Here is a 24,575-nt window from a genome sequence, read left to right as displayed (position 1 = left end):
AAGTGCTTTTGTGTAGCATGTTTAAACTGCACAATTCTTCCTTTGACAAACACTGAATTGTGTCCCACAGACCCCAACACCACACAAGAGTCAACCACAATGACAAAACACAGGAGCTATAACCTGCTACGTAGCCTACTTGTTTTAATCCTGCACTACACCATTGTAGTGTACTGTGTTCATGTACAGTTTATGCATTTTATATTACATTTACATTCACTTTATTTATCCGACGCCCTTATCCAGGGCGACTTACAATCGGTAGTTACAGGTTTAGACCTGGGTCTTCTGCTTCAGAGGCAAGTGTGCTAACCCACTAACCCACCGGCTTGGCCTGGCAGGTAAGGAAGTGGACCCGTAATCGGAAAGTTTGATTCCCGAGCCACAGAGGTGCCACTGAGCAAGGTACCGTCCTCACACACTGCTCCACGGGCGCCTTTCATGGCTGCCCACTGCTCACTAAGGACGAAGGGTTCAATGCCGAGGACACGTTTCGTTGTGTGCACCATGTGATGTGCTGCAGTTTATGAACTTCACTTTTTCACTTTCATATTACAATAGGAATGATAAAAAATTAATTAGATTCAACTTTATTGTCGTTGCATGTACAGCTACAAGTGCAACAAAATGCAGTTTTGCATCCAACCAGATGTGCAAACATGTACAGTTTAATAAATGAATGATATTTACATACATAGGTTAATGTCTGTATAGTTACATAAACATTGTTTTTACAGATAAGCACAATTACGCATTCCTAGGCATTAGTGGAGTTGAGATGAGCTCTGGTACATAAAAAAATAAAAGCGTGAGGCCACAGAGGTCAAGATAAGATTCGGATAGAATAAGTGCCACTGAGCCACCACTGGTCACTCTGAGGTGAAACCCGTAGCACTAGTTCTGTCCACGAGATGGCAGCACACATATAACCCACTCACCCACTCACTAACCCTGTTTCTCAAGGTCCTGGCTGCTTGGCACGGGGTGGGGACTCGCCCAGGACGGGGTGCCAGACCAGTGCAGGACGCGCAAACACATTCACACCTACGGTCATTTTAGAGTCACCAAGCCTCCTGCCAAGTGGGAGGAAACCGGAGAACCCGGAGGAAACCCCAACAGACACGGGGGAGCATGTAAACTCCGCCCATACAAGGTCCGAGCCGGACTGTCCACCTTGCGGCCCCACACTTCATACCTTTACTTGCCCATCAAAGTTTCATGAGTGTGGCGGAGGGAAAAGACGGGTGCTTGAGAGGACGGAGAAAGGAAGGGAAACCATGTGAAGAGCTGGGTGAGGACAGGTGTGGTGAAGCCACAGAAAGCAGGTGGAGAGACAGATGACGTACGCGTGGCATTCCGACATGATCATAATCCTAAAAGAAGCTAAACTAGTTTGGCTTATCGGTGTGGATATAATTCCAAGACAAACAGAGGCACAGAAATAGTTACAAGCATGAATCTTGGGTCACAGATGTATAAATTAATATATTTTTTTATGTCAGGTCACAATTTCTGTTGGTTTATAAAGTCTCCCCGAGTTCCAGTGTTTTTGTGTATCTCTTTTGACATCATATTGTTCCTCCCCGACCCGCCCTGCAATTTCATTTTCAAATTCCCCTCTGGTTTTAGTCATAGTCGTGGGATGGTGATCCCGTCATCAGAATCTTCCACAGAACTGCAGAAGCTTCCACAGAACTGCGGGATGCAGGTTTTTCCAGAGAAGAAGGGCTGAGTCAGTCCTAGCGTTTTCTTCCATTCTGTGTAATGCCATATAATTTGAGTTGTGTAACTCATACCAAGCGTCACTCGGTGTGCCAGGCTTTACTCTGGAATTCAATGTTATATAAGTCTCTTCTCAAGAATTCCAAAAGTGCACCCTGACTACACAGCGACGAGGCGTATACCTGTTCATGTGTAGCCTAAAACGGGTTCGAACATGCCGTGTTAGATGATGTGACAGGTGAAGACGTAATAATTACCAGGTATCTTCGAAATGAAGAAAGATTCTCACGCCATCCTTCACTGTAGGTGCCCATCAGCCGAACACTGGCACCCACGGCCAATTCACCTAGTGGCCAGCGGCCAGTGGGCCTGCGATCAGAAGGTGGCACATTTCATTGTGTCACCGTGCGCTGTGCCACTTTTTAGTGTCATTTTACAATGACAGTCACTTCACTCTCACTAGTGCACGGGGTGAATGCAGTGAGCAAATCAGTGAAATAAACGAATGAATGAGCTCCTACAAGCACTGCTCACTCAGGGTGATGGGTTAAATGCAGAGGACAAATTTCACTGTGTGCACCGTGTGCTGTGCTGCTGTGTGTCACGTGTGACAATCACTTCACTTTCACTTCAAAAGTCTACAGATGGAGAACAAATAAACGCAATTAACGGTTTAGGTAAATCACTGTTTCTAAAAGTTTCACGTTGACTTCTGTCACCACCGGTCGGTGAAGTGTCGCAGATGTCCGGACGAGGGACCAGAGAGACGCGTTAACGTAAAACCAAGGCCAATGTTGGACAGACACCAGTTTTTCACACTAGTGTTTAAATTAGACATATTTCAGATCATGTTTATACGTGCAGATGAATTTCAAGCGGTGAAGTGAAGCAACGTACCTACCTAAAAATACAATACAATGTAAAAAAAAATGTATATATATTTTTTTTCTCAATGTAAACGTATCTGGTTGCGTGTTTTTATTCTGTACGCGGACGTCGCACCCCTCGCAGCACCCCGTCTTTGTTGCAGGCGGCGTGGGCTACGTGGGCGGGGCCTGCGCGGGGAAAACAGGGTCCGCCGGCCGCCGATTGGACCAGATTTTAACCCAGTAACCGCGTGGCCACGCCCCCTCCCCGGACTGCCGCGAAACTTGCTTTAAACGGGGCGAGTGGCGCGGGGCGCGCAACAGTCTCCACTCGGACGGTGTGTAGGTGGCATTAGGGACAGCGGGGACTGTTCAGGTGGCATTAGTGACAGCGGGGACTCAACCGGTGGGATTAGAGACAGCTGGGACTGTACAGGTGGCATTAGGGACAGCGGGGACTGTACCGGTGGCATTAGGGACAGCGACCGGGACAGAAAGGACTTTGCTTCGGTTGCGCGCTGCTGACGCTGCGGATCTCGGCCACAGACGGTGACTCCCGAGGCCGTCAGAGACATGGTGGTCGCCGGCGAGCGGCCCCTCGGGCCGAGGACCGGGCCCTCCGCGGAGAACCTGCTGGGCGCCCCGGTGGAGGACCTCGTCCGCAAGTTCTACCACACCAAGAAGGTGGGCACCTACATGATCGGCCAGAAGCTGGGAGAGGGCTCGTTCGCCAAGGTGCGAGAGGGTCTCCAAATGCAGACGGGGGAGAAGGTAAAGCTGCTCCGTTCCATTTTAGCATAAAAAATACGACTTTTGTGATGTTTAAATGACATTTACGAGTAATGAACTGTTTACAAATCAGTGTGTGTGTGTGTCTATATATATATATATATATAATATTTAAAAGATGTTTAAAGATGTTTTTTATCTTCGTACTGCATTGCACAGTTTTATTTTATTTATGTATTTATTTATTGGGGGGTAATTGAAAAGTAAACCAAGTGACTCCCAGCGAAAGACAAAGCCGCGCAGTTGTCGCATGTCCCCTCCATCCCCTCGTCCCGGAGGTGTAGTCACATCTTACCTGATATTAGGTAAGAGTGGCAATCCGGGGGCTTACCGGTGTGCCTGAACTAATCGCGGCTTGCCCCATAGACCGGTCCCGGTCGGGCGTCAACTGGTGTGCAGAATTCTGCGTGGATGGATAATATGGGGGGGCAGATACCCCGTAGATGCCCCCCCCCCACACACTCTTTGTTCTGCACGAGCCTGTCAGGGTGTGATAAATTGTTTTTCCCGACTTCTCATTGGCCAGCCTGTGTGTGTACAATAAAAAAAAGAGACCTCGGTGACTGCAGCCATCCTTGCTCATTAGCATACGTGGAGGGAAGGAAAACAAGGGCTGGCGCTTTTGATGAGTGACCCGAAATCCCTCATTTGCATATTGTGGGTGAAGCCGGCCCCCCGTTGGGTGGCACCGAGCACGCCGAGCCCTGTTGCTGTGGCGAGGAGAAGAGCTCCTCGCCAGCGATGATGCAAACCCTAGAAATCACAAAGCACGGCACACTCACCTCCTCCTCCTCCTCGTGCTCTCGCCGTGTGTGTGTGTGTGTGTGTGTGTGTGTGTGTGAGTGTGCGCGCGCACACTCCTCCTCGTGCTCGTCCCCATGCTGGATCGATGTGACATCACCAGTGAAAACAGTGGGGGGTGGGGGGCGAGAGCGGAGCACATGCTCGGTGTGGTGAACGTACAGCTAACCCACTTTGCCTCGGCGCCCCCTCTTTGTCTGAGAGGAAGATAAACACCCCCCCCCGACCTCCTCTACCCCACCGACAGTGCTGCCGCGAGCGAGAGAGAGAGAGAGAGAGAGAGCGAGCGAGGGTCTCTATTGTTGCACCTTCAACAATACGATGGGGGCAGAATTTGCATTGGAGGCGATTGTCGAAGACGGGGCGCGGCGGGGCGACACGGTCCGGGCCAGAGGTCTAATTACTCGCCCGATTGGCCGCGTTTGGCCCTCGGCGATTTGTAAGGGCGCGGCTCTTGAACCCGTCGACCGCGAGCCTGATGAATCCCCCCCGTAAATCTCTTCATGGACGTCTCTGCCGCCGCCCCTATTGTGTGTGTGTGTGTGTGTGTGTGTGGGGGGGTAATGATGAAGAGCACGACCCCTCCTCATCCCCGCTGTGTACGTTTGCCACCACTCCGGTATTTTACGCGTTTGTTCAACATTAACGGTTTACGACGTGACAAATGAGCGGAATTAGTGGGCCATTTGGGTCCCTTGCGGGCGTCTCCCTCCTGTGGGGCCGAGCAGACGGCGCCGCGGTCCTTTGTCCGTTAGCGGCCCTTCAGCTCCAGGCTGGGGTCCTCGCAGAGGTCGAATGTGAATGGAGGGGTCAACGTGCCTGACCAGGGGTCTGGGGTCCTTAACCTCACCTGTTCGGGGCACGTAACCGGGACATATGGGCCGATGTGACCGATGTGACCCAGGCCCATTTTCCACCCCCGTCCCCAGGTGGCCGTGAAGGTGATCGACAAGAAGAAGGCGAAGAAGGACTCGTACGTCACGAAGAACTTCCGGCGCGAGGGCAAAATCCAGCAGATGATCCGCCACCCGAACATCACCCAACTCCTGGACATCCTGGAGACGGACAACAGCTACTACCTGGTGATGGAGCTGTGCACCGGCGGCAACCTGATGAACCAGATCTACGAGAAGAAGCGCCTGGACGAGAGGGTCGCGCAGAAGTACGTCCGGCAGCTGGTGATGGCCGTGGAGCACCTCCAGCGAGCCGGAGTGGTGCACAGGTGAGACTGCACGGAGAATCCATCGCGTCCGCGTCTCGCTTGCTCCTTGCTGGGTTGGTAAATGGTTAACGTTCTGCTTTTTTTTTTGTCTTCTTCTCACAGAGACCTGAAGATTGAAAACCTTCTGCTGGACAAGCAAGACAACATCAAGCTGATAGGTAATCAAGCCCTGAATGAATCAGCACTATGAACGGCTAGGACATGAATACGAAAGGCGTTTAACGCAAACTTTTTTAAAGTGAAGTGATCGTCACTTGTGATACACAGCAGCACAGCACACGGTGCACACAGTGAAATTTGTCCTCTGCATTTAACCCGTCGCCCTGAGTGAGCAGTGGGCAGCCATGACAGTTACCACTGTACGTAACTCGGTGGTGGGGAACGGCGCTCGGCTCCGCGTGGTTAGAGCTGACGGGCCAGTTAGCGGCCATCACGCCCCAACGACCTCTCACCCAGGTGTCAAGACCTGGCTCTGTGTGCCAGGCTCTTATTTCGGGGGGGCGCAGCCATAAAACCCCCCTGCCCCTCGGCCCTGACACCTCCGCTTTGAGAGCTCTGGCGTCCAGTCCTTCACGCTTGTCGTGTCCCTCTGCTTTCTCCCTGCAGACTTTGGGCTCAGTAACTGCAACGGGATTCTGGGATACGCGGACCCCTTCAGCACGCAGTGCGGGAGCCCGGCCTACGCAGCCCCAGAGCTCCTTTCTCGGAAGCCCTATGGCCCAAAGGTTGACGTTTGGTCAATGTGAGTAGAACGTCTCGAAAGCCACAGCGAGTCACCTCAAGCGCGCTGACTCGTGTTGGACAATCGTTCTGAAAAATGTCTTTTATGCATCTAGAGGCGTGATCATGTACGCCATGCTCACCGGCACACTGCCGTTCACCGTGGAGCCGTTCAACCTCGGGGTGCTGCATCAGAAGATGGTGGAAAAAGACATGAATCCGCTTCCTCCCAACATCTCTTCAGGTATGACAATGCATTTGGAATCATTCGGGGCCTTCGTTTGGTCTCTAATGGTTTGAAATACGAAACACAGGAAGCCAGTCACCGTCAAAATTGCACAATCGCCCACCCCCCTGGTTTCAGTGTAAAACCAGGGTGTTAGTAGCCTAGCGGGTAACACACTCGCCTATAAACCAGAAGATCCAGGTTCAAACCCCACTTACCGCCATCGTGTCCCTGAGCAAGACGCTTAACCCTGAGTGTCTCCAGGGGGGACTGTCCCTGTAACTACTGATCGTAAGTCGCTCTGGATAAGGCCGTCTGGTAAATGCCGTAAATGTAAATGTAAAACATCTCCCGGCGCTGAGCAGCTTTTAAGGTCTAAAACGTCCCAGAAATTCCTCTGGAGCCAACAGGCAAATCTGATAAATCTCATTAGGTGAGAGCTAAGTGTTTTATTGGCCCGTCGACGGCAGGTCCTCACTTTACGCGTTTGGGGAAGGGAGCGGCAGACCACGAGTAACCATTTAATCAATCAGGGTGTGCCGAGGAGCAGAAACACACACACACACGTATTAAGCAAAAAAAAGAACATTTTAGGTGTTTAGATGTTTACAATCACAGGTTCAAACCCCACTTACTAGCAGAAAGTGACACAGCGAAACGTGTCCTCTGTGTTTAGCCATCGCCCTTGGTGAGACAGTAGGATCAGCCATGACAGGCCATTACGGGGCCGCAAATACAAATTACTTCTGATTACGGGGCCGCTTCCTTAACCGCCAGGGCACCACTGCCACCATTAGAATAGAAAAGCATGATTATGAGGACCATGAGGAATTTTAATTTGTGTGGGTTTTTTTTTTTTTTTTTTTTCCCAGAGGCGACCAGCTTGCTGAAGAGCCTTCTAGAACCAGACCCCGAGATGAGGCCCAACATCCACCAAGTCATGTCGGAACCGTGGCTACAGCTTGGGAATCCGCACACTCTCATGCCATACCTAAACAGGTAAAGGCGCTCCCCTTTCTCGGCGTGAAGCGGCCGCGCTGGTCGCCGGAGAGGCGAGTGTGTTAAACGCGCCCCTCTCCTTTTGGCCCAGGATCCACATCGAGGAGATCAACCACGACGTCCTCCTGCACATGACCGAGCAGATGGACTACAAGCACAGCGAGGTCCTGAGCGCCGTCCTCACCAACCGGGCGTGCCTGACGCTCGCCGTCTACTACCTGCTCAACAACAAGATGAAGCGGCTGACCGCCGAGTACCAGGTGAGAAAGAGCAGCTATGCATTACGGATTGGTGCAGTTATCCAGTGTGACAGCCTTCCGTGGAAAAACCAGCCGCAACAGGCAAATTGTGGGGTTTTTAAACACTTCCTGTCTCGGCCGTAGGAGAAACAGGACATGGAGAAGAAGAACGAATTCTACCAGACCCAATGGAGGAAGCACATAGACAAGATCACCATCCCGCCTAAACAGCCCCCCATCTACCTGGCTGTGACCAATGGTGCCATGAAAGAGAAGAAGCAGAAAATAGGTAAATCTGAGAGACGCGGGCTATCGGGGGCAAAGTGTTCATTCGAGAACTTCTTCAGAAGCAGCCTGCCTCGGGGCCGAGACGACACTCTCGAGTTCCAGTGCTGCATTCCGAAATGCGTTGAAACGTTGCGCCTGTGCTTCTCATGCAAATTTTACAACGGGGATAAACCAGTACAGTCCTGCAAAAATATTTCCACGCATATTTGTTTTATAACCTTGCGTGCAGTGTGTCTCAACTACTGTCTGGGAATCGTCTCTGCACGGTGGGTAGGACTGGTTGTCAGACCGGCTTATTGCGCATTGCTCATAAATCTAAGAGAAATCTTAAGAGAAACGGTGCCATAAAAAACGATTACATAGGTCGCTTCTCCGAGAAGGTCTTTTAACCGCAGAAGCAGGGTTATTAGTAACCTCATCCATCCCTCCCTCTTCGACCCCTCTTCCTCCCTCAACGCAAATCTTTTTTGCAATTTTGATCTATCGCAGCTCTTCCTATATTTACATAATCAGTTTTACTTCTGTGTTGCTCAACATGCAGACGTGTGCGACAGGAACGTTGCTTGTTTAAAATCCCCGAAAAGTTATTCGTCAAGGATCGTGCACGTCAAGAACACTTTTTCTTTTTATTTCATTTATCCTGTTTTAATTTCAGCTCAGAAAAGCACTTTAAGCACCAAAACGTTTTCAGTAAGTTACCTTTCTTGTAGAATTGTGCTTCAAATAGAGACCTTTACGTAAACCAGATCGGTATTAGGGTAGTGGTAACCGGAAGGTTGCCTTTCATGGCTGCCCACTGCTCACCAAGGTGATGGGTGAAGTACTGGGTGCACTGGGTGCCTTACTGTGGTGTGGCACATGTGACAACGAATCACTTTCACTTTCTATTTAATCATTTACTCAAGTCAATGTCGCCCATATGGACAGCAATTTGTGATGTGATGCCGTTGAAAGTTATTCTAGAGCCCTGCCGATTAAGTCACAGAATGAAACAAAAGGATACGCCGTTTCCATAACTGGCTTTCCTGGTGGGCCGCCATGACTGAAGCTGCTCTGGCATCATATTTAGCCTGTTTTTTTGGAGGTTGGTCCATGTTGATGTTGACTTGATTAACAGGAGCAGTTTACTGGGGACAAGATGTTCATTGTTATGCAAAATGTACTATGTTCTGATGATGGTCCTGTCCTTCTTTCAGATCTTCTTCGCGCCCTAACCGGAGGTCTGAAGGACGTTTACTCGGGCCAGCGTGGCTGCATTGCCTCTTCTTCCTTAGAATATTTGGAGATCCACCCACTCTTTACTCATCTGACCAAACAGCTGGATGTGCAGGCACCCGCCAATGAAGCTCCGTCTAAGGAGAAGAAGCCTGTGACTGTGCCCAAACGGCCTCCATCAGCTCTGGGGGCGCATTCCTGGAACTCCGGAAACACCAAAGAGCCAGAGGAGACCCCGCCGTCCCCCTGGTACAAACTGACCAATGGCGCCCTCTCGCCACCCCGCCACGTCTCCGCGTTTCAGCCCGAGAGCTCGTACCTGAAGAAGGCCACCATCCCAACCATCCCCACCCTGCCCACCCCTGCATTCGCCGTGCCCCCCCATCCCAAGAAAAGCCCCACCTCTACCTCCAACGCCGCAGAGTTGGGCTCCAGTCCCCCAAGCGGCGGGGACAGCAGCAGTTCTGAGAGCCCCCAGCAGCGCGGCATTAAGTTGCCCTCCATGGGCATCGGACAGATCTTGAAGAAGCGCATTGCTCAGATCAAACTCCGGGCTGGACCCGTCGTGGACACGGACCCGTCCAGACCGCACGACATCAAGACGCTGCTGTGCGAGACCGGGGCCCTCAAGACCCTCTGCTGAAGCGGCCTGCTCCTCATTTCCTGACGTTAATCGCTCTGAACGCTGAGGCATGCAACGTGACTGGAGAGATTTGGGCCGGTGATTAGACGGGCGGGGCCGAATGCTTCGAGAGAACATTTCATATCGCTGCGGATATTGCTCCTTATGTAACGCCGCCACACGCTCGTAGATAAGTGACCTACTAGAGTCTGAGTCTGGGCAAAATTGGGATGCCATCTGCCACGGCCGACTCTGCTGGGAGATAAAAGATTTGGGTGTCACATGCCGTTTCGCCCACTGGACTGTCACGCGCACAGGCCGAGCAAAGTATTTTTTATCTCTGGGTTCTTCCAGGCCAAGCAATACGCTGACACCTTCACTAAACCAAACCCAGGCAGTCGCTTTACTGCCCTTTGACACTTCTTCAAGTGTACCAGAACGTATGTAGCTATTCTCTTTTGAAGCCTTTGGGGTCGAACTTATTGTGTATTTGTAATCGTGTATATGTGTATGTTGGTGTACTTCAAAGTGAGACAGAAATTCGAGGCTGTCTGCGGACCGTACGTGGCAATTTATTACAGCCTTAAAACTGGCGGCGGAGGCGGAGCGAACTGGACCTACCGGAATCCCCTGAAAGTGAAGAAATTGAAAATGCATGCTTCTCGGCGTGGAGTGAAGTTGTAGTGCGTGCAATAGTTTGTACATAGCGAAGAGCAGCCCGGGGTGGGAAGTTGCAAAGGGGGGGGGGGCGCTGTTTTATGACCTTCGACTTTATGTCCTTCTTCATACCTCCAACTTGTGTGTTTGTGTCCAAATTACACACACACACACGGAAAAAAAAAAAAAAAACGCAGCCACTGTAGATTCACTGAAGCTTTTAGTCTTCACTGATGTTTTTCACGGGTAATAACGGCTTCACACTGTTATCAGCAACCTTTTTAAAAACCTTTACAACTTTACAAAACTTTTGCATGCTGTTTTTTTAAACTACTTGATGTCACTTTTGCTACCATTTTCGACCTTTTTGATGCTTTTGTAACTGCTTTGAGTGTGAAGAGATTTTATGCTGTAAAAACAAAAAGATTTTTAATATTTATATTCAAAAGTAATAAACCTGGTGTTTTGGGCTTTTATTGAAACAGTGGTCCCGTGTGGTTCTTCGCGTCCGACCGTAACCAAAGCTGAGACGGCTTCCTCGACGCCTCTCGAGCGTCTGGACACCTGAGAAAACTCTTCCTTTCCCACCGCGTCCCCAGTGGACACCCACATATCCCATGAGCCACCTGTGCCAGGCGTAAAAACCAACAACAGCTGAGACCGGGCCCAATATAATACAGTCAGCTGTGGCACTCACACACACATAGATAAGAAGTGTGGTACAAAATCACCAAAAAAACCCCTCCGCTTAAGCCGATAAGAGACACATTAAACCCAATCCCTTTGTTTACAGAATGTTGTATAGTTTTCCAAAATCCGGTGGCAGCTCGTGTGTCACAAACAGACCGTGGCCACAAGCTGAGCGGCTCACCCGCATCACACGAGTCAAACCCTCAACATGAAACGTGAGTCGGAAACCATAAACCACAGGATGTCTCGTGAAACTGTTCCCCTCACACGCTCCTGGTTAATGGACCTGCCGGAGTTCCATTTTCAGTCTGTCTTCAGCACAAGATGAACAAGACCCCCACGTCTACTCCATGTCCATCATAACCCCGGTCTGTATGTGGGAGCAAACAACAGCAACAATCACAACAACGGATTAGTCCCAAATCAGGCAAAAACAAGGGATATCCCGGGAAGCTGGGCCGGATTCTCCCGGGCCGGGCGTTAAAAGCCGGCAGGCTTTAATGGAACTGGCCGGTCATTAGGCCATCATTAGCATCAGAGACACACTTGCTGTACCCTGCCCTCTCATCTCAGACAATCTGTTCAGGCTTAGACCCTGACGGAGACTAATCCTAAGGTTTAGTCGCCTTTGTGTCTGAAAAAAACGGAGATGAGCCGGCTGCAGGTCTGGGATCAGCCATGAAGAGTTTTAAAGTTAAGTGATTGTCACACGGTGCACAAAGTGAAATTTGTCCTCTGCACTTAACCATCACCCTGAGTGAGCATTGGGCAGCCATGACAGGCACCAGCAGTGTGTGGGGCCACCACTGCCTGTTTTTACTGTGGCAGGAGGAACAGGTGAAACTTTCATTCTTCTTTTTACGTAATACAGTCTGGCACTGGATGAACAAATCTGAGTAAAGAAAGTTGTTCGATTGAATCAAGCAGGTTTTCAAAAATCTATTTACTGTTTCCTGCACTATTATTAGGATTGTACATTTTTGGGTGTAAAAAGGCCACAGTTTGAATAAATATTATGGCAGTTAGTTTATCACAGCAGTCTGAAGTGGCGACCGCGATCTGGGAAATGCCGCGTGGAGTTTTGGAAACATCCGGCCACGCTGTGATGTCAGGGTGCCGGAGCCCACACTCTGTCTTGCTCCTGGCTGCTCGGCCACATTACCACCGTATTGCTTCATGAGGTCAGGGGAGGAGATTTATTTCAGACAGACGTCTGCATTATTTAGCACCGGAGGAGGAAAAAACAGCCTAGCAACAAATATTTAAAAATATGTCTGAAAAGCTGACATCAAAGTAACAGGTTAATCATGTACCTTCATATTTATTAGAGATTCCACTGCAGATGCTGTGCAGAAACAGGTCAATAATCAATAACAGATATTATACTCCATATATTCTAATTACCCCCCCCCCACACACACACAAAAGAACATGTTCACACCATTATATCTTATATATATATATATATATATATATATATACACACACACACACACACACATACATATACATATATATATATATATATATATATATATACACACACACACACACACACACACACACACAGGGATGGTTTGCCTGCCATGTAGCTGAAAAATGTATGTTATGTTTTGACATTTAATGTTTTGTATTGTCACTTTTCTAAATGCATAAGTGTTCTATTAAAGTAAAAGTAAAATATTTCAATTAATATTGTATGCATGAAGATAGTCAGAACTGTCATTTCTGTGTTGTGAATCTTTTTTTTTGGTTGATTGACTGTTGGTGATAATCTATTTATTTCAGAGACTGTAAGCCACACTCAACATAAAAAAATCACTTTGTGTGGAACGATTGTGTATTAACTTTCTCAAACTAAATTGGTTAATCGTGTTATTGTATCTTTTACATGACCTACAGAACATGGTCAGACGAACCCCTGAATAAATAGGAGAACCTCATTAGCAGGACGGTGGGGGGTGGGCGGTTTCTGGAGCGAGGGGTGACTGTGATCGATCACCCCCATCCTATGACGAAACAGTGCAGTGCCTTCCAGGATGAAGATGTCCCACCTCCAGGACACGAGCGAGGTGACCTTCCAGATGTTCTCCCAACTCGTGAAAACGCCGCAAGATATCTGATATCGACCCGGTCGACGTGTGCTGCATGCAGGCCGGGAACCCAACGGACCCGGAGCCGGACCGGACAACAAAAGACGCGGCGAGACGAGACGAGACGAGAGCGGGGAGGGGGCGTCAAAGCCCCGCCCCTCCACCAGTCAGAGCGCGCGAGAGACGCGGACGTCGGGCCGTCTGGCCGCGGTCGCGTTGGCAACAGGCGGGCGGCGGCACGTGCGCGGCCCCTGGATACAGCGCGCTGGTTGGTCCGCGCGCGCCGCTTGTTGTTGTTATGCGCGGAGCCACGCCCTCTTCCTGGGTGTTGCTAGGCACATTAGCGCGTAAACAAACGGGGCTCCGCCCCCCCCCCCTCACTACCGACCTGTATTCCACTGCGCAGCGCCGTAAGAGGATTTCAACTGTTGTTTTCGTCGAAAAGTCAAACGTTCAACAAATAAAAACACAGTGGCGGAAAAAAACAGATTTATTTATTTACATCAGACAAAGGGGAATAGACGGTTATAGAAAAATGCCATAAACGTTATAACTACTTATTAACAACAAATAAGACAATATATATGTCTATATTGACATGAAGATGTTCCAATGCAGCCTGGGTGCAACCAGGCAGTAGGGTGGAAGAAGCGAGCAGGTGGACCTGGTGACCTGTCATCCACGAATCACTGACTTCTGTTTCGCAGCTCGGCTTCCAGTTCAAAAAGCCTCTGCCCTATTGTGACAGCAATAGCCTTGATCTGTAAGGTCATGAGAAGAAGCAGCAGTGAGAAATGTGACAAAAAACAGCAATAAGATACTAATAATTTACAACCTGCAATAATAAAAAAAAAAAAAAAAAAAAACAGGTGGATCATCTGAATATAGGCATTATGAAAATATTGGCACATTTTGCGAGTGTTGTACTAAACCATATATACATCTCTAGGTATGTCAGACAAAACATAGGTTTGCAAAATAATGATTAATAAAGTATAAATAAATCTCCTGTTTTATCACCCCCACCAATACCTATACAATTCTTTAAGCAGACGTCTATTGTTCCACCTGCAGACTCAGCAGAAAAGCCCTACTCCTTTTAGAGCAGCGCCCCCTATAGTCAGCCTCAAGTCACTAGCGTTCAGGTCAACATCATAACACTACTATGGAGCAGCTGGAACTGCTCTTATGTCAGGCTTATGAGACATCATTCAGTAAAGCTGAAGTTAATATTACCAGCAAGGCAAACAATAAAAAAAAAAAAAAAAAAAAAAAAACACTTACTACCATTGTGTCCCCGAGCAAGACACCTAACAATGAGTGTCTCCAGGGGGACTGTCCTTGTCACTACTGATTGTAAGTCGGATAAGGCCGTCTGGTAAATGCTGTGAATTATTATTATTACAATGAGATGTAAGGAAAAAAACAAGGCATTTATGGAGGGACCTATTTAGATTCGTTTCGATTTTCCTGCAAGCCACACCCCTTTCCTTGAACAGGTCAATAAGAGAATCTTGTTCAGTTGGCCGCTAAACGTAATTTTCTAATTGAGGGAAGCTGGACAAAAAACCCTGGCAGTCCTACATCCAGAGCCAAACTGAGCTAAAATGATTAGAATGACATCAGACCACAAGGAGAAAGAGCATGACGGGTTGTTGAAAGCAAGAGGACGAGTGCGGTGCCCGCTGAATAGCTGGACATCATTCATAAAGAAAAAGCCTGTCTGGACCAGCAGACATTACCTCAGTCATCTGTTGTTCAACACGCTCCTGGTACTCGAGCGTCACAGGTGTCCCTTCGCAGCTCAAGTCTGCCACCTCCTGGTCAGTGGAACCAATCACGTAACTAAAGTTAACAGAGAAAAGACATTTCAGAAAAATGCTGGTTATTCACTAAACCTTTAAATTATACAGAAATTATGAAGAAAAACAAAACTGTACCTGTCAATACTCTCAACATTAAGGCAAAAAAGAGACCTCTTGTGGTCCAGCTTCTTGGGTGTGGACACATACATCATACCAAGCACAGAACAACATCCTCGGCACGTGAGGTTAACGATGAGGCTGCAGGACAGAAGAGCCACAATCGTCACATCTCCTAAATACGCTGAATAATACCTAAACGATGAATTCAGTTCCCATCCTACCAGCCCAGTCGTTTTTGCACCGGATCAAGGTACGGTTCCTTCCCCACAATGATGTTGTTGTTGACGCCTTAAAAAGAAGAGAGAAAAAAGCCACTTTACCCCCCATTTCTAATATTTAGATTAAACATAAATGTTCATAATCCCTCAAGTAATGGTCTTCTGTTCTAGGGAGGAAAAAGAACAACAAAATAACTGCTGTGTATTGCACTCAACGAAACGTGTCCTTTATATTTAACTATCACCCTTGGTGAGCGGTGGGTGGCCATGACAGGCGCCCGGGGAGCAGTGTGTGGGGACGGGCGCTTTGCTCAGTGTCACTTTGCTGGTTCGGGATTCGAACAGGTGTTCTGTCGGATTGTCCTACCATGTCAATTTCCTACCGCAGCATATTTTTATAGCGACTATTCCTGCTAGCTGTAAAAATGTGACGTGCAACTTGTTTAAATAATAATTAATTGTACTATTATACTGTCCATACTACTACACAAGTAGTATGTTGTGATTGCTCATAAACACCCATCAGATTGTTCTAACCTCAGTGTTTTACCTGTTTGAATAGTAATTGACACTTTATCGTCCAAAAACTACAGGTATGTTCTAATAGCCCAGAAACACCCTTAGCCCTTTAACTACTCCAAATAAACTTTGAAAACCGTGCGACAGCGCATGCGCAGTTGCCATTGGTAGGACGATTCGACAAGTAGGACGAAACGACGGAAACCGTAGCTGGTTGTTCGGAGTCATGTTCAGTTGTGAAAAGTTAGACAACTCTCACGGCGGTTTCACGGTTTCTGCACGCAGGAAAGTGCGCCAGCGAGGAGGCGTGTGGAGGCCCTCACGCTGCAGCAGGATCTGGTTGCGCTCCTCCTCGCTCCCCGCCCAGGACAGCGAGTCCCCCACCGGCAGGCGGCACTTCCCGCAGAAGAAGACCGCCGGCGCCTCGCCGTCCCGCTCGTCCTCGTCGCCGCGGCTGCCCGTGCCGTCCGTGGCGGAGCTGACCTCCGACGAGGCGTAGCTCTCGTCCAGCAGCGCAGCGCGGGGGTCGCGGCGACTCGCCATCGTCCCGGTCGGGCGCGGGTTTTCTGAAACGCCTTCTTCGCCGCCTTTTGGACGGTTGACGGGCTGCGCCACTGAGGACCCGCTGGCGCCACCTGGCGGGCTGGAGGAGACTACGCCATGGCGCACATGTGGTCGTTTCACGTGAAGCTGTTCAGTTTTCACATTTAATAGCATGCTCAGATTGAATGTTTCATTGCCAATTGCCAATTGAATTGCAATTCGAACATTTGTGCTTAAAATCGTCCATAGTTTCGGCAGTGAAATGCTCTGATTAATGACCATAACGCACCAGGCGTCTAAAACACACGCCAGGTATTATATCGCAGAATTATAACGTCATTATGGGCTTATTAACATAGAGATTGAAAAATATAAAGAAATCCCCTTAAATTGATTTGCCACCAAACCTCAGAATGAACCCACCCCATTTCACCCCTTTTTTCCAGGAGGCATTAAACTTTAAACATTAAATACGAATGGAAATATGAATATTATTATGATACATTGCGGTACAACAATCCAGAGTCCGGCTGCACGGTAATATTTAATATGCATGGAACCGGTTTCTGGTTTTGTGACGGGTTTACTTCGTGTTTTTTTTTAATCCGGAGCGGCGTCGCATTTGTACCGATGCATTTTCATCGCCTGTTTCTCTCTGATTAAACAATTTCGCCCATTTGCTCAAGAATGCAAAATATGAAAACATCCCAAATCAACCTTTTTTTTTATTTTCAAATCAAACGTGCTTTAAAAATATACGTTTGGCGTGACATCTTGAGTTAATTTGTATTTCACAGCTTATATATATATATATGATAAAAGGTGTTATTTAACGACTTGCATTACAGTGTTAATGCATATTTTGTCGAATTTGTTAGGCGAAATGAAGCCGTGAAGACGACAAAAGACGAATCGGTCACGGTCCCCTCGGGAGTTTGGGTGTTTTTTTTTTTGGACTTTTTAGGACAATTTCTCAACTTTACCGCTTCTCCGTGAACTTAAACACGCAGAACGAAAAAAAAAAACAACATTTCCAAAAGTGTAAATATTTGCATAAAGTAAAAAGAAAAAAAAATCTAATTTGACGATGATGATGATGATGATGATGACGACGCCACGCCCCCGCCGCCGGTTCCGTCCGAGTTCGTTGCGCAGCTCGTATTTCCTCCCCGAACATGAGCTCTGGGGCCGGAGGATGCCTGCCAGACGCGCCCGGCTGCTGCCGCTCCTCTGCGGGCTCCTGCTCCTGCGGAGCGCGGCGGTCCCCGGCTTGTCGGACTTCTCAGGTCGGTGTCCTCGCCGCGCACCGTCTCGCACCGTCTCCCCCTCCTTCTGTCCCCGTTAAACAGCGTGACGTCTCTGTCCCCCCCGCCGCCAGGGTATTTGAGTAAACTCCTCGGCGCCCACTCGGCCGCGGCGTGCGATGGAGACCTGCTGCGCCTGCGGTGCCCGCGACACGCCACCATCTCCGTCCTGGCCGCCACCTACGGACGCGCGGAGGGCGCGACGTGCCCGGCCGCCGGCGGCGGGGGGGGCGGCCCGGTACCGGGCGGCTGCCGGGCCTCGTCCGCGCTGCAGGTGCCCGGTTCTGAACTTTTACATTTACAGCCCTTATCCAGAGCGACTTACAATCAGTAGTGACAGGGACAGTCCCCCCCTGGAAACACTCGGGTTTAAGTGTCTTGCTCAGGGACAAGATGGTAGTTCGATGGGGTTCGAACCTGGGTCTTCTGGTTCATAGGCGAGTGTGTTACCCACTAGGCTACTAGCACCCTCGATCTCAGGTGCATGTCCTGCGTGTCCCTGTCCTGACGTCGTGCGCTTGTGTGTGTGTGTCGGTGGCCAGAAGCTGCTCGCCGAGTGCCAGGGCCACAGAGACTGCCGCGTCCCGGTGCTCCACCGCGTCTTCGGCCGCGACCCCTGCCCTGGACGCGCCAAGCACCTCCACGTCTCCTACAGGTGCAAACCCAGTGAGTACCCCGCCCCCGTCGCCCTGACGCACCCCAAAAACCCCATAAAGCGGCGGCCGTGTCTTTCAGCGGAGCACAAGGCGGCGGTGGGCTGCGAGGGGGACACCGTCAAGCTGCACTGCAAGCCCCCGCGGGCCCTGCTCATCTACTCCGCCTTCTACGGCCGGCGGGCGGGGCAGGACCACGCCTGCGGCCGGCAGCGGCAGCCGCCCCCCTTTGGTGAGACGGACACCTTTCTGACCCTCCGGCCCTCAGGGGCCAACACGGCTGCCTGGTGTTGGAGGAGTGAACGCTCACCATCTGTGGGGGTCCGCAGAGTGCCTGTACGACGGGGCGGCGAGCGCCGTCTCCCAGATGTGCCACGGACACCAAAGATGCTTCGTCGCCGTCGGCGACCAAAACTTCAAGGACCCCTGCCCTCCCCAGACCAGGAAATACCTGTCCATCCTCTACTCGTGTGGTAAGCAGCACTGCCCCGACTTACAATCAGTAGTTACAGGGACACTCCCCCCAGGAGACACTCAGGGTTAAGTGTCCTGCTCAGGGACACGATGGTAGTAAGTGGGGTTTGAACCTGGGTCTTCTGGATCATATGCGAGTGTGTTACCCGCTAGGCTACTACCGAATAATAACGTAGAGATGTGCTAGAACTCTGTGGGCTAATCAATGGTCTCCAGCTCCGGCTCGGTTCCTGACGCTGTTTACAGTCCCACAGACTTTACTGGAGGAGGCCGAGCGGAGCGCTCACCAGACCACCTCGGGCCCGACCCTCGACACCGTCACTGTCACCGGTACGACCCCGACACAACCGTCTTATCCGGCTCCGGCTGCCTGGTTTTCTTTCTCCTGTCCTTGCTCCGTGATCTTCTTTTCATATTCAGGAGGAATTCCAAACCCCAAAGGGTCCCAACTCCCGGAAAGCCGCCGGGATTTATTCAGCAGCTCTCTGACGGCGTACGGATACATTAAAGGTAAATGTTCTCGAATGTCTTCTGGATTTACAGACAGAAACAGGGGGTCTGTCTGCTTGCTGGTTGTAAAAATATTATAAAAAGGGGAGGAGCCTGTAGGCATGATTGACAGCCGTCACACTTGCTCATTCTGGACCATTTAAACCATGCATTACACTTACAGCATTTATCAGACGCCCTTATCCAGAGCGCAGTGTCACGCAGTGTCACATGACTCCCCCTGGAGACACTCAGGGTTAAGTGTCTTGCTCAGGGACACAATGGTAGTTAGTGGTCTTCTGGTTCATAGGCGAGTGTGTTACCCACTAGGCTACTACCACCCACTGCATAGCATTTCCAGCCTTCCGATTGGTGAAAATAAGGAAGAATCAGGTTATTCCCCTTGGCGTAGATCAGTTTCTGACCCCACATAGAAGACATGGGTCACTGTCACAGTAGAGAAAGACCCCACAGTGTAGATTTGTCCACTGAATGCATCCTGTAAGAGACCATGTTGCCACATTGGTGATGAAGGGTTGCCAGATCTTGAGTTGTTTCTGCATCATGAATGTTTCCCGCTCGCCCCAGAGCACCCGGAGACGGCAGGCCTGTTCTTCACCTCCAGCGTATGCGTGGGCCTGCTGATCACGCTCCTAGCTCTGTCCGTCACGCGCTCTCGCCGCGGCGGAGCGGAACTCGAGAGCAGCGCAGGGGAGGATGAGGAGGATGTAGACGAGTCTGGGACGATGATGGACCACTGGCTGCTGTGGGAGGCGGACAGGAAGTCCCTCCACCGCCGGGAGGACGTGTCGGAGGCAGCCGAGCTGATGGAGAGGATGGAGAGGCGGGAGCTGATCATGCAGGAGATCTGGATGAACGCGTACCTGAACGGGACGTCGTACGGACTTCTCTGAAGCCGGCAAGTCCTTTCAGAAATATTTTTCTTTTTCATTTTAATGTGCTGATGTGCATAATCATGAAAGTGAAGTGATTGTCATTGTGAAACACTGCAGCACAGCACATGGTGACACGGTGAAATGTGTCCTCTGCATTTAACCATCACCCTTGGTGAGCAGTGGGCAGCCGTTACAGGCCCCCGGGAGCAGTGTGTGGGAACGGCGCTTTGCTGGTTCGGGATTTGAACCAGCAACCTTCTGATTATGGGGCCACTTCCACACGGGGGCAGTGGTGGCCTAGCGGTTAAGGAAGCGGCCCCGTAATCAGAATGTTGCCGGTTCTAATCCCGATCCGCCAAGGTACCACTGAGGTGCCACTGAGCAAAGCACCGTCCCCACACACTGCTCCCCGGGCGCCGGTCATGGCTGCCCACTGCTCACTCAGGGTGATGGGTTAAATGCAGAGGACAAATTTCACTGTGTGCACCGTGTGCTGTGCTGCTGTGTATCACATGTGACAATCACTTCACTTTTTTTTTTTTTTTTAACTTCCTTAAACGCTAGGCTGCCACTGCCCCACCGGAAAAAAAAAAATCCTAATCAGGAGATACAGTTCTGTACAAAAGCAGCCAATACAAACCAGCGAAAAAACAAAACCACTGTTATTTACAATGCAAGCAATTTTTTGGTGTAAAAAAACATAACAAACATTGATTTCCCTAAAAATTTAATCACAGAACTTCCTCTTTTTCATGAAACAATGATGTGACTGAGCAGCGGAACAATATTATTCTGTAGACTGAGGTCATTCATTATTTCACAGAGTTGGGAGAGCCCGGCGATCTCTAATCTCTACAACTACCATCGTGTCCCTGAGCAGGACACTGAACTGAGTGTCTCCGGGGGGGGGGACTGTCCCTGTCACCGCTGACTGTAAGGCGCTCTGGGGTACTATCACTACACACCAACGCTGGAAAAAAAAAAGTATAATCCGCACGAACACTGTACTGAGAACTAAGGCAGAACATGCTGACATAAGCGTTCAACGTCGATAGAGCTACGTGCAAATTCCGGATACAGATCACTGTGGCGTTCTGGAGTCGCGCATCTAGAAACGAAAAGGGAAAACCACGACGGGACATTAAACGAACCCAAACACCAGCCAGTGGAGCCTGGGTGAGGCAGCCTCATCCTGGCGGATAATCTGTGCCATTGTGGTCTTCCTGGAGACGCTTCTATTCTGCCATGCTCGGTCCTCAAAGTTACAACTTCCTGCCATTCAGTCCAGGCGGCACCAGCGGTACGGACAAAGAGAGGAAAGGCAGGAAGCGAGTAGGAAGCCGTCCACCGAAATAAACATTCAGACAGTAATCCCAGTAACTAGTGTGCGACACCCGAGGAGCGTGATGAACACGAAGACCTGTGCATGTCCAGGTCCCATCAGACATCATTAATGGAGTCAGATTACTTTCTCCTTTATCAACATTTTACAATATCCCACGCAGCATTTAAAATGCTGTTAAAAATGTCAGACACACACACACACACACACACACACAACAAGTGTTATTCTCATCAGCACACTCCTCCAGGTCATCTGGGACCCCATTTTATATTGGTCAGGCCTTGAAACTGCCTCTTCAGGCCTTGCCCGTCAGACCACGCGGAGTTCAGGTAGGCGTGGTCGTCCGCCTCGTCCAGTTTCTGGATGAGCAGAGACCGAATGACATAAAATAAATGACGAGATAAAATTGTTAGGATAAAATTGTTGGGGAAGAAGCCCCATCGGAGCGCCCACCTTCAGTTCCTCTTGCCTTCGGTGGTAGTGCAGCATCATCAGCTTCTGCTGCTCCTCGCTGACGAGCGGCTCCCTCGCTGGCGCCCCCTGGCCGCGCTACAGGGAATTACAACAGACCCTGTGAGCCCATTATTGTGGTTTCGTAACGAAGACAGGCCAACTGAAAATGGCGCGCGCCCTCACACCTTCTGCAGCTTGACCACGATCTTTGTCTTCTCGTTTTTGCCGACATAATCCTGCAGTTTCTTTCCCGGCTGCATCTCTTTGCCGGCCCACCATATCTGAGCCTCCTCTGGAGGAATGACCTGCAGAGACGCCTGTGTCGTAGGGGAACCGAGAGCACACGAGCCTGTGAAATGCCACAGCGATTAGGCAGATGGAAATGTAATAAAACCTGGCGCATACCTGTGTCCCCGACAGGTCCTCCTTATCTTCAAACTCCATCCTGATAGGGTCATGGGGAGGAAGGCCCATGGGATAAACTATCATTACTGCTCCTCGGAGCTGGTCCAAGGCCTCCTTGACCATCTCCAGGGTAACACAGACGTTGGCCTGAACTTGTTTCTGTACGGTCCAGAGAGGCAAGGCATCCCATTTATAATATTTCAGAGACCAGTATCTCCCAAAAGAATTTAGGCACCGAACAGGAAATAATCACAGCAAATAATCCCACCAAAAACTAAAAAAAGGAAATACACACCTTTGAGATTAATGCTTTGGCTTCCTGCATTGTCTTCTTCAGAACATCCTTCATTTTCTCATTTGGAGCTTAATTAAGAAAATTAAAGAACGACATCCTAAACAACAAAAGGGCAACCGAGGAATGTACTAGACGGAAGGATTTTACTCTGCTCACCGTGGCCATTTCTGCGCCCCATTTCGTCCCTTTGGAACGTCGCACCGCCGCTGGGAACGCACTTTCCTTCCCACTCGTCGCGAAGCTTCAGCTCGGAGATCTGATCATCGGTCAGCCCCTGCATGTTAGGGGGGAGCATGATCCCGTGGTCCACGAGCTCTGCCATTTCTTAACATGAACAAAAGAATAAATCAACACAACGCCTAATAAGGAGCCTGCTGCGTTCTGTGGTTTCTACTCTGTCGCCTTTATACGCTGGGTCTTCAATTCAGCCTCATGCCTCATTCTGAATCTTCTAATAAAATGCAAACAAAATATCTCATGCAGTGTCATTTTTATTCGCATGTTGGTGTGTTTTCTGCCTTTCAAAATCAAAATTGTAACCATGGCAACAGCAACACGTAGAACAAAAGTGCCATTAAACTGATGGAACGTTTTCCGTGATGGTCTTCTTTAAAAACACCACATTTTATGAAACAATGGCCCGATGTGTGTGTTCTATCCTACTATTGTTCCCCGTGGACCTCTGCTTGTGGGAGATTCATTCGACACCCAGATCTTCTGCATCAACATGATCACCACTTTCACATTTAAATCCGGATTAACAGTCTCTGCTGGAAAAGGGTGAGCCGGAGGAATGAAGTCTTTACTTTACTTGGCAGACGCTTTTATCCAAAGCGACTTACAAGAGGAAGTCGCTTTCGTTTCGTTTCGTTTGCAGATCTGAGAGGGCGTGCGGGAGTGTAGCTGGCTAGTAGTGTGTTGAGGCGTTGTTTTTGACCGACCTGAGCAAATCCTGTCCACCTTCAGGCGGCCGTTGTAGATGGCGGTCACCTGCGCGACCAGCGCGTCCAGCGGCATGTGGACGGTGGCGCTGAACAGGACCTGGCTCTCGTCCCCACGCTTTACGTGCAGCTGGACCATGTTGGGCCGCCGAGAGTCGCGGCTGCTGCGGTTACTATGGCGACAGGACGCAAAGAAAAGTGTCCCTTAAACACACACGTCACGCCAGATGGCCTAGCGACGTGTGACGCGGTCGTTCTTGTGTGCAAACACGACCGTTTTTAAAGTAGTTTTGAGGTAACTGCGCAGAAAATGCTGCAGAGAACTCCTGCCCGCCGTCCGTGCCACAACTTTCGGAGAACACTTCCGGATCGGCGGTGGCTCAGCTACCGTAAACATTCGTGTAAAGGGGCGTCTTCCTACAGCGACAACGTTACCACAAAGACTCTAATAGCTACGCACACAAATAATCTTCGTACAGCGCTTTTTACGGTTGAGTGGCGACAGTGGCAAGGAATGGTGGGACGAACCATCCTCCTCTGGTCAGCACTGGATTACTCTTCATGCCACAGTCCGATTTGCGTTTTAGTGTTTGGTGTATTTAACAAAATGCACCGAATATGTCAAAACTCCAGACCTTGTAGATGTAAATTTCACTGGTAGCTGGAAATGGCCGTTAATGTTGTGAAAGTGAAGTGATTGTCACATGTGATACACAGCAGCACAGCACACGGTGCACAATTTGTCCTTTGCATTTAACCCATCACCCTGAGTGAGCAGTGGGCAGCCCTAAATATGTGTGCTGAGTGCATATTGCAAGGAAACAATTAGTATCCAGTTCCAGTGGAAGTCTGTCACTTTAAAAGCTTCATTCATTATGAAAAAACTTTTCAATTATTTCATTACAGCCAAAATAGTTGCAGTGATTAATGAGGCAGTGACCAATTAGTAGAATTTAGCTAAATTCT

The 24,575-nt window shown here is 49.6% G+C and overlaps 4 protein-coding genes and 1 long non-coding RNA gene across 9 annotated transcripts; 2 read left to right on the top strand and 3 right to left on the bottom strand.

Annotated features, from left to right (window-relative positions):
- The first annotated feature begins 2,899 nt into the window (after window positions 1-2,899).
- hunk (hormonally up-regulated Neu-associated kinase) lies at window positions 2,900-10,848 on the top strand. The gene is made up of 9 exons (XM_028984922.1): window positions 2,900-3,359; window positions 5,108-5,400; window positions 5,503-5,558; window positions 6,007-6,142; window positions 6,237-6,364; window positions 7,219-7,345; window positions 7,437-7,605; window positions 7,729-7,873; window positions 9,069-10,848. Exons 1-9 carry the CDS (start codon window positions 3,162-3,164, stop codon window positions 9,728-9,730), a joined length of 1,914 nt encoding a protein of 637 aa, XP_028840755.1. The 5' UTR covers window positions 2,900-3,161; the 3' UTR covers window positions 9,731-10,848.
- A 544-nt stretch (window positions 10,849-11,392) lies between these two features.
- On the bottom strand, window positions 11,393-13,229 carry LOC114791844 (uncharacterized). Its single transcript, XR_003750050.1, has 3 exons — window positions 12,996-13,229; window positions 12,370-12,401; window positions 11,393-11,426 (listed from the first exon to the last, which is right to left on the bottom strand). It is a non-coding gene; the product is annotated as an uncharacterized LOC114791844 (long non-coding RNA).
- A 392-nt stretch (window positions 13,230-13,621) lies between these two features.
- On the bottom strand, window positions 13,622-17,080 carry mis18a (MIS18 kinetochore protein A). Its single transcript, XM_028984368.1, has 5 exons — window positions 16,135-17,080; window positions 15,296-15,362; window positions 15,090-15,212; window positions 14,892-14,994; window positions 13,622-13,910 (listed from the first exon to the last, which is right to left on the bottom strand). Exons 1-5 carry the CDS (start codon window positions 16,634-16,636, stop codon window positions 13,836-13,838), a joined length of 870 nt encoding a protein of 289 aa, XP_028840201.1. The 5' UTR covers window positions 16,637-17,080; the 3' UTR covers window positions 13,622-13,835.
- A 243-nt stretch (window positions 17,081-17,323) lies between these two features.
- On the top strand, window positions 17,324-23,129 carry eva1c (eva-1 homolog C (C. elegans)). Of its 3 annotated transcripts, none has more exons than XM_028984660.1 (8): window positions 17,324-17,640; window positions 17,733-17,932; window positions 18,201-18,324; window positions 18,394-18,543; window positions 18,641-18,784; window positions 19,032-19,295; window positions 19,863-20,193; window positions 20,994-23,129. In XM_028984660.1, exons 1-7 carry the CDS (start codon window positions 17,442-17,444, stop codon window positions 20,186-20,188), a joined length of 1,407 nt encoding a protein of 468 aa, XP_028840493.1. In that variant the 5' UTR covers window positions 17,324-17,441; the 3' UTR covers window positions 20,189-20,193; window positions 20,994-23,129. The 3 variants fall into 3 exon arrangements, with proteins under 3 accessions (XP_028840493.1, XP_028840495.1, XP_028840492.1); XM_028984662.1 differs by having other exon boundaries at window positions 18,201-18,543; window positions 19,032-19,115; window positions 19,206-19,295; XM_028984659.1 differs by having other exon boundaries at window positions 18,201-18,543.
- On the bottom strand, window positions 20,881-23,971 carry cfap298 (cilia and flagella associated protein 298). 3 transcript variants are annotated; one of them, XM_028984665.1, is made up of 7 exons: window positions 23,610-23,971; window positions 22,825-22,992; window positions 22,669-22,736; window positions 22,374-22,532; window positions 22,154-22,285; window positions 21,969-22,064; window positions 20,881-21,874 (listed from the first exon to the last, which is right to left on the bottom strand). In XM_028984665.1, the coding sequence occupies exons 1-7, from the start codon at window positions 23,746-23,748 to the stop codon at window positions 21,764-21,766; spliced, it is 873 nt and encodes a 290-aa protein (XP_028840498.1). In that variant the 5' UTR covers window positions 23,749-23,971; the 3' UTR covers window positions 20,881-21,763. The 3 variants fall into 3 exon arrangements, with proteins under 3 accessions (XP_028840498.1, XP_028840497.1, XP_028840496.1); XM_028984664.1 differs by having other exon boundaries at window positions 22,154-22,532; XM_028984663.1 differs by having other exon boundaries at window positions 20,881-22,064.
- Window positions 23,972-24,575: the final 604 nt, after the last annotated feature.

This window comes from Denticeps clupeoides, chromosome 6, assembly GCF_900700375.1.
Source record: "Denticeps clupeoides chromosome 6, fDenClu1.1, whole genome shotgun sequence".
Classification (NCBI taxonomy): Eukaryota; Metazoa; Chordata; class Actinopteri; order Clupeiformes; family Denticipitidae; genus Denticeps; species Denticeps clupeoides.
Note: the sequence above shows the minus strand (reverse complement) of the source record. Positions and strands in the feature narration are given on the sequence as shown.

Bases quoted from the DNA above. Each gene is read 5' to 3' on its own strand.
- hunk (XM_028984922.1), top strand. From the start codon at position 3,162: ATGGTGGTCGCCGGCGAGCGGCCCCTCGGGCCGAGGACCGGGCCCTCC. The intron at 5,401-5,502 runs GTGAGACTGCAC...TTCTTCTCACAG, and splicing joins CGAGCCGGAGTGGTGCACAG to AGACCTGAAGATTGAAAACC. The intron at 6,365-7,218 runs GTATGACAATGC...TTTTTTTCCCAG, and splicing joins TCCTCCCAACATCTCTTCAG to AGGCGACCAGCTTGCTGAAG.
- mis18a (XM_028984368.1), bottom strand. From the start codon at position 16,636: ATGGTCATTAATCAGAGCATTTCACTGCCGAAACTATGGACGATTTTA. The intron at 15,363-16,134 runs GTGAGGGCCTCC...CTTCTTTTTAAG, and splicing joins CAACCAGATCCTGCTGCAGC to GCGTCAACAACAACATCATT. The intron at 14,995-15,089 runs GTACAGTTTTGT...TGTTAACTTTAG, and splicing joins AATGTTGAGAGTATTGACAG to TTACGTGATTGGTTCCACTG.
- eva1c (XM_028984659.1), top strand. From the start codon at position 17,442: ATGATGATGATGATGATGATGACGACGCCACGCCCCCGCCGCCGGTTC. The intron at 17,641-17,732 runs GTCGGTGTCCTC...CCCCGCCGCCAG, and splicing joins CGGCTTGTCGGACTTCTCAG to GGTATTTGAGTAAACTCCTC. The intron at 18,544-18,640 runs GTGAGACGGACA...GGGGGTCCGCAG, and splicing joins GCGGCAGCCGCCCCCCTTTG to AGTGCCTGTACGACGGGGCG.
- cfap298 (XM_028984663.1), bottom strand. From the start codon at position 23,748: ATGGTCCAGCTGCACGTAAAGCGTGGGGACGAGAGCCAGGTCCTGTTC. The intron at 22,737-22,824 runs GTGAGCAGAGTA...TTCTTAATTAAG, and splicing joins GGGGCGCAGAAATGGCCACG to CTCCAAATGAGAAAATGAAG. The intron at 22,065-22,153 runs GTGTGAGGGCGC...AATTCCCTGTAG, and splicing joins TCGTGGTCAAGCTGCAGAAG to CGCGGCCAGGGGGCGCCAGC.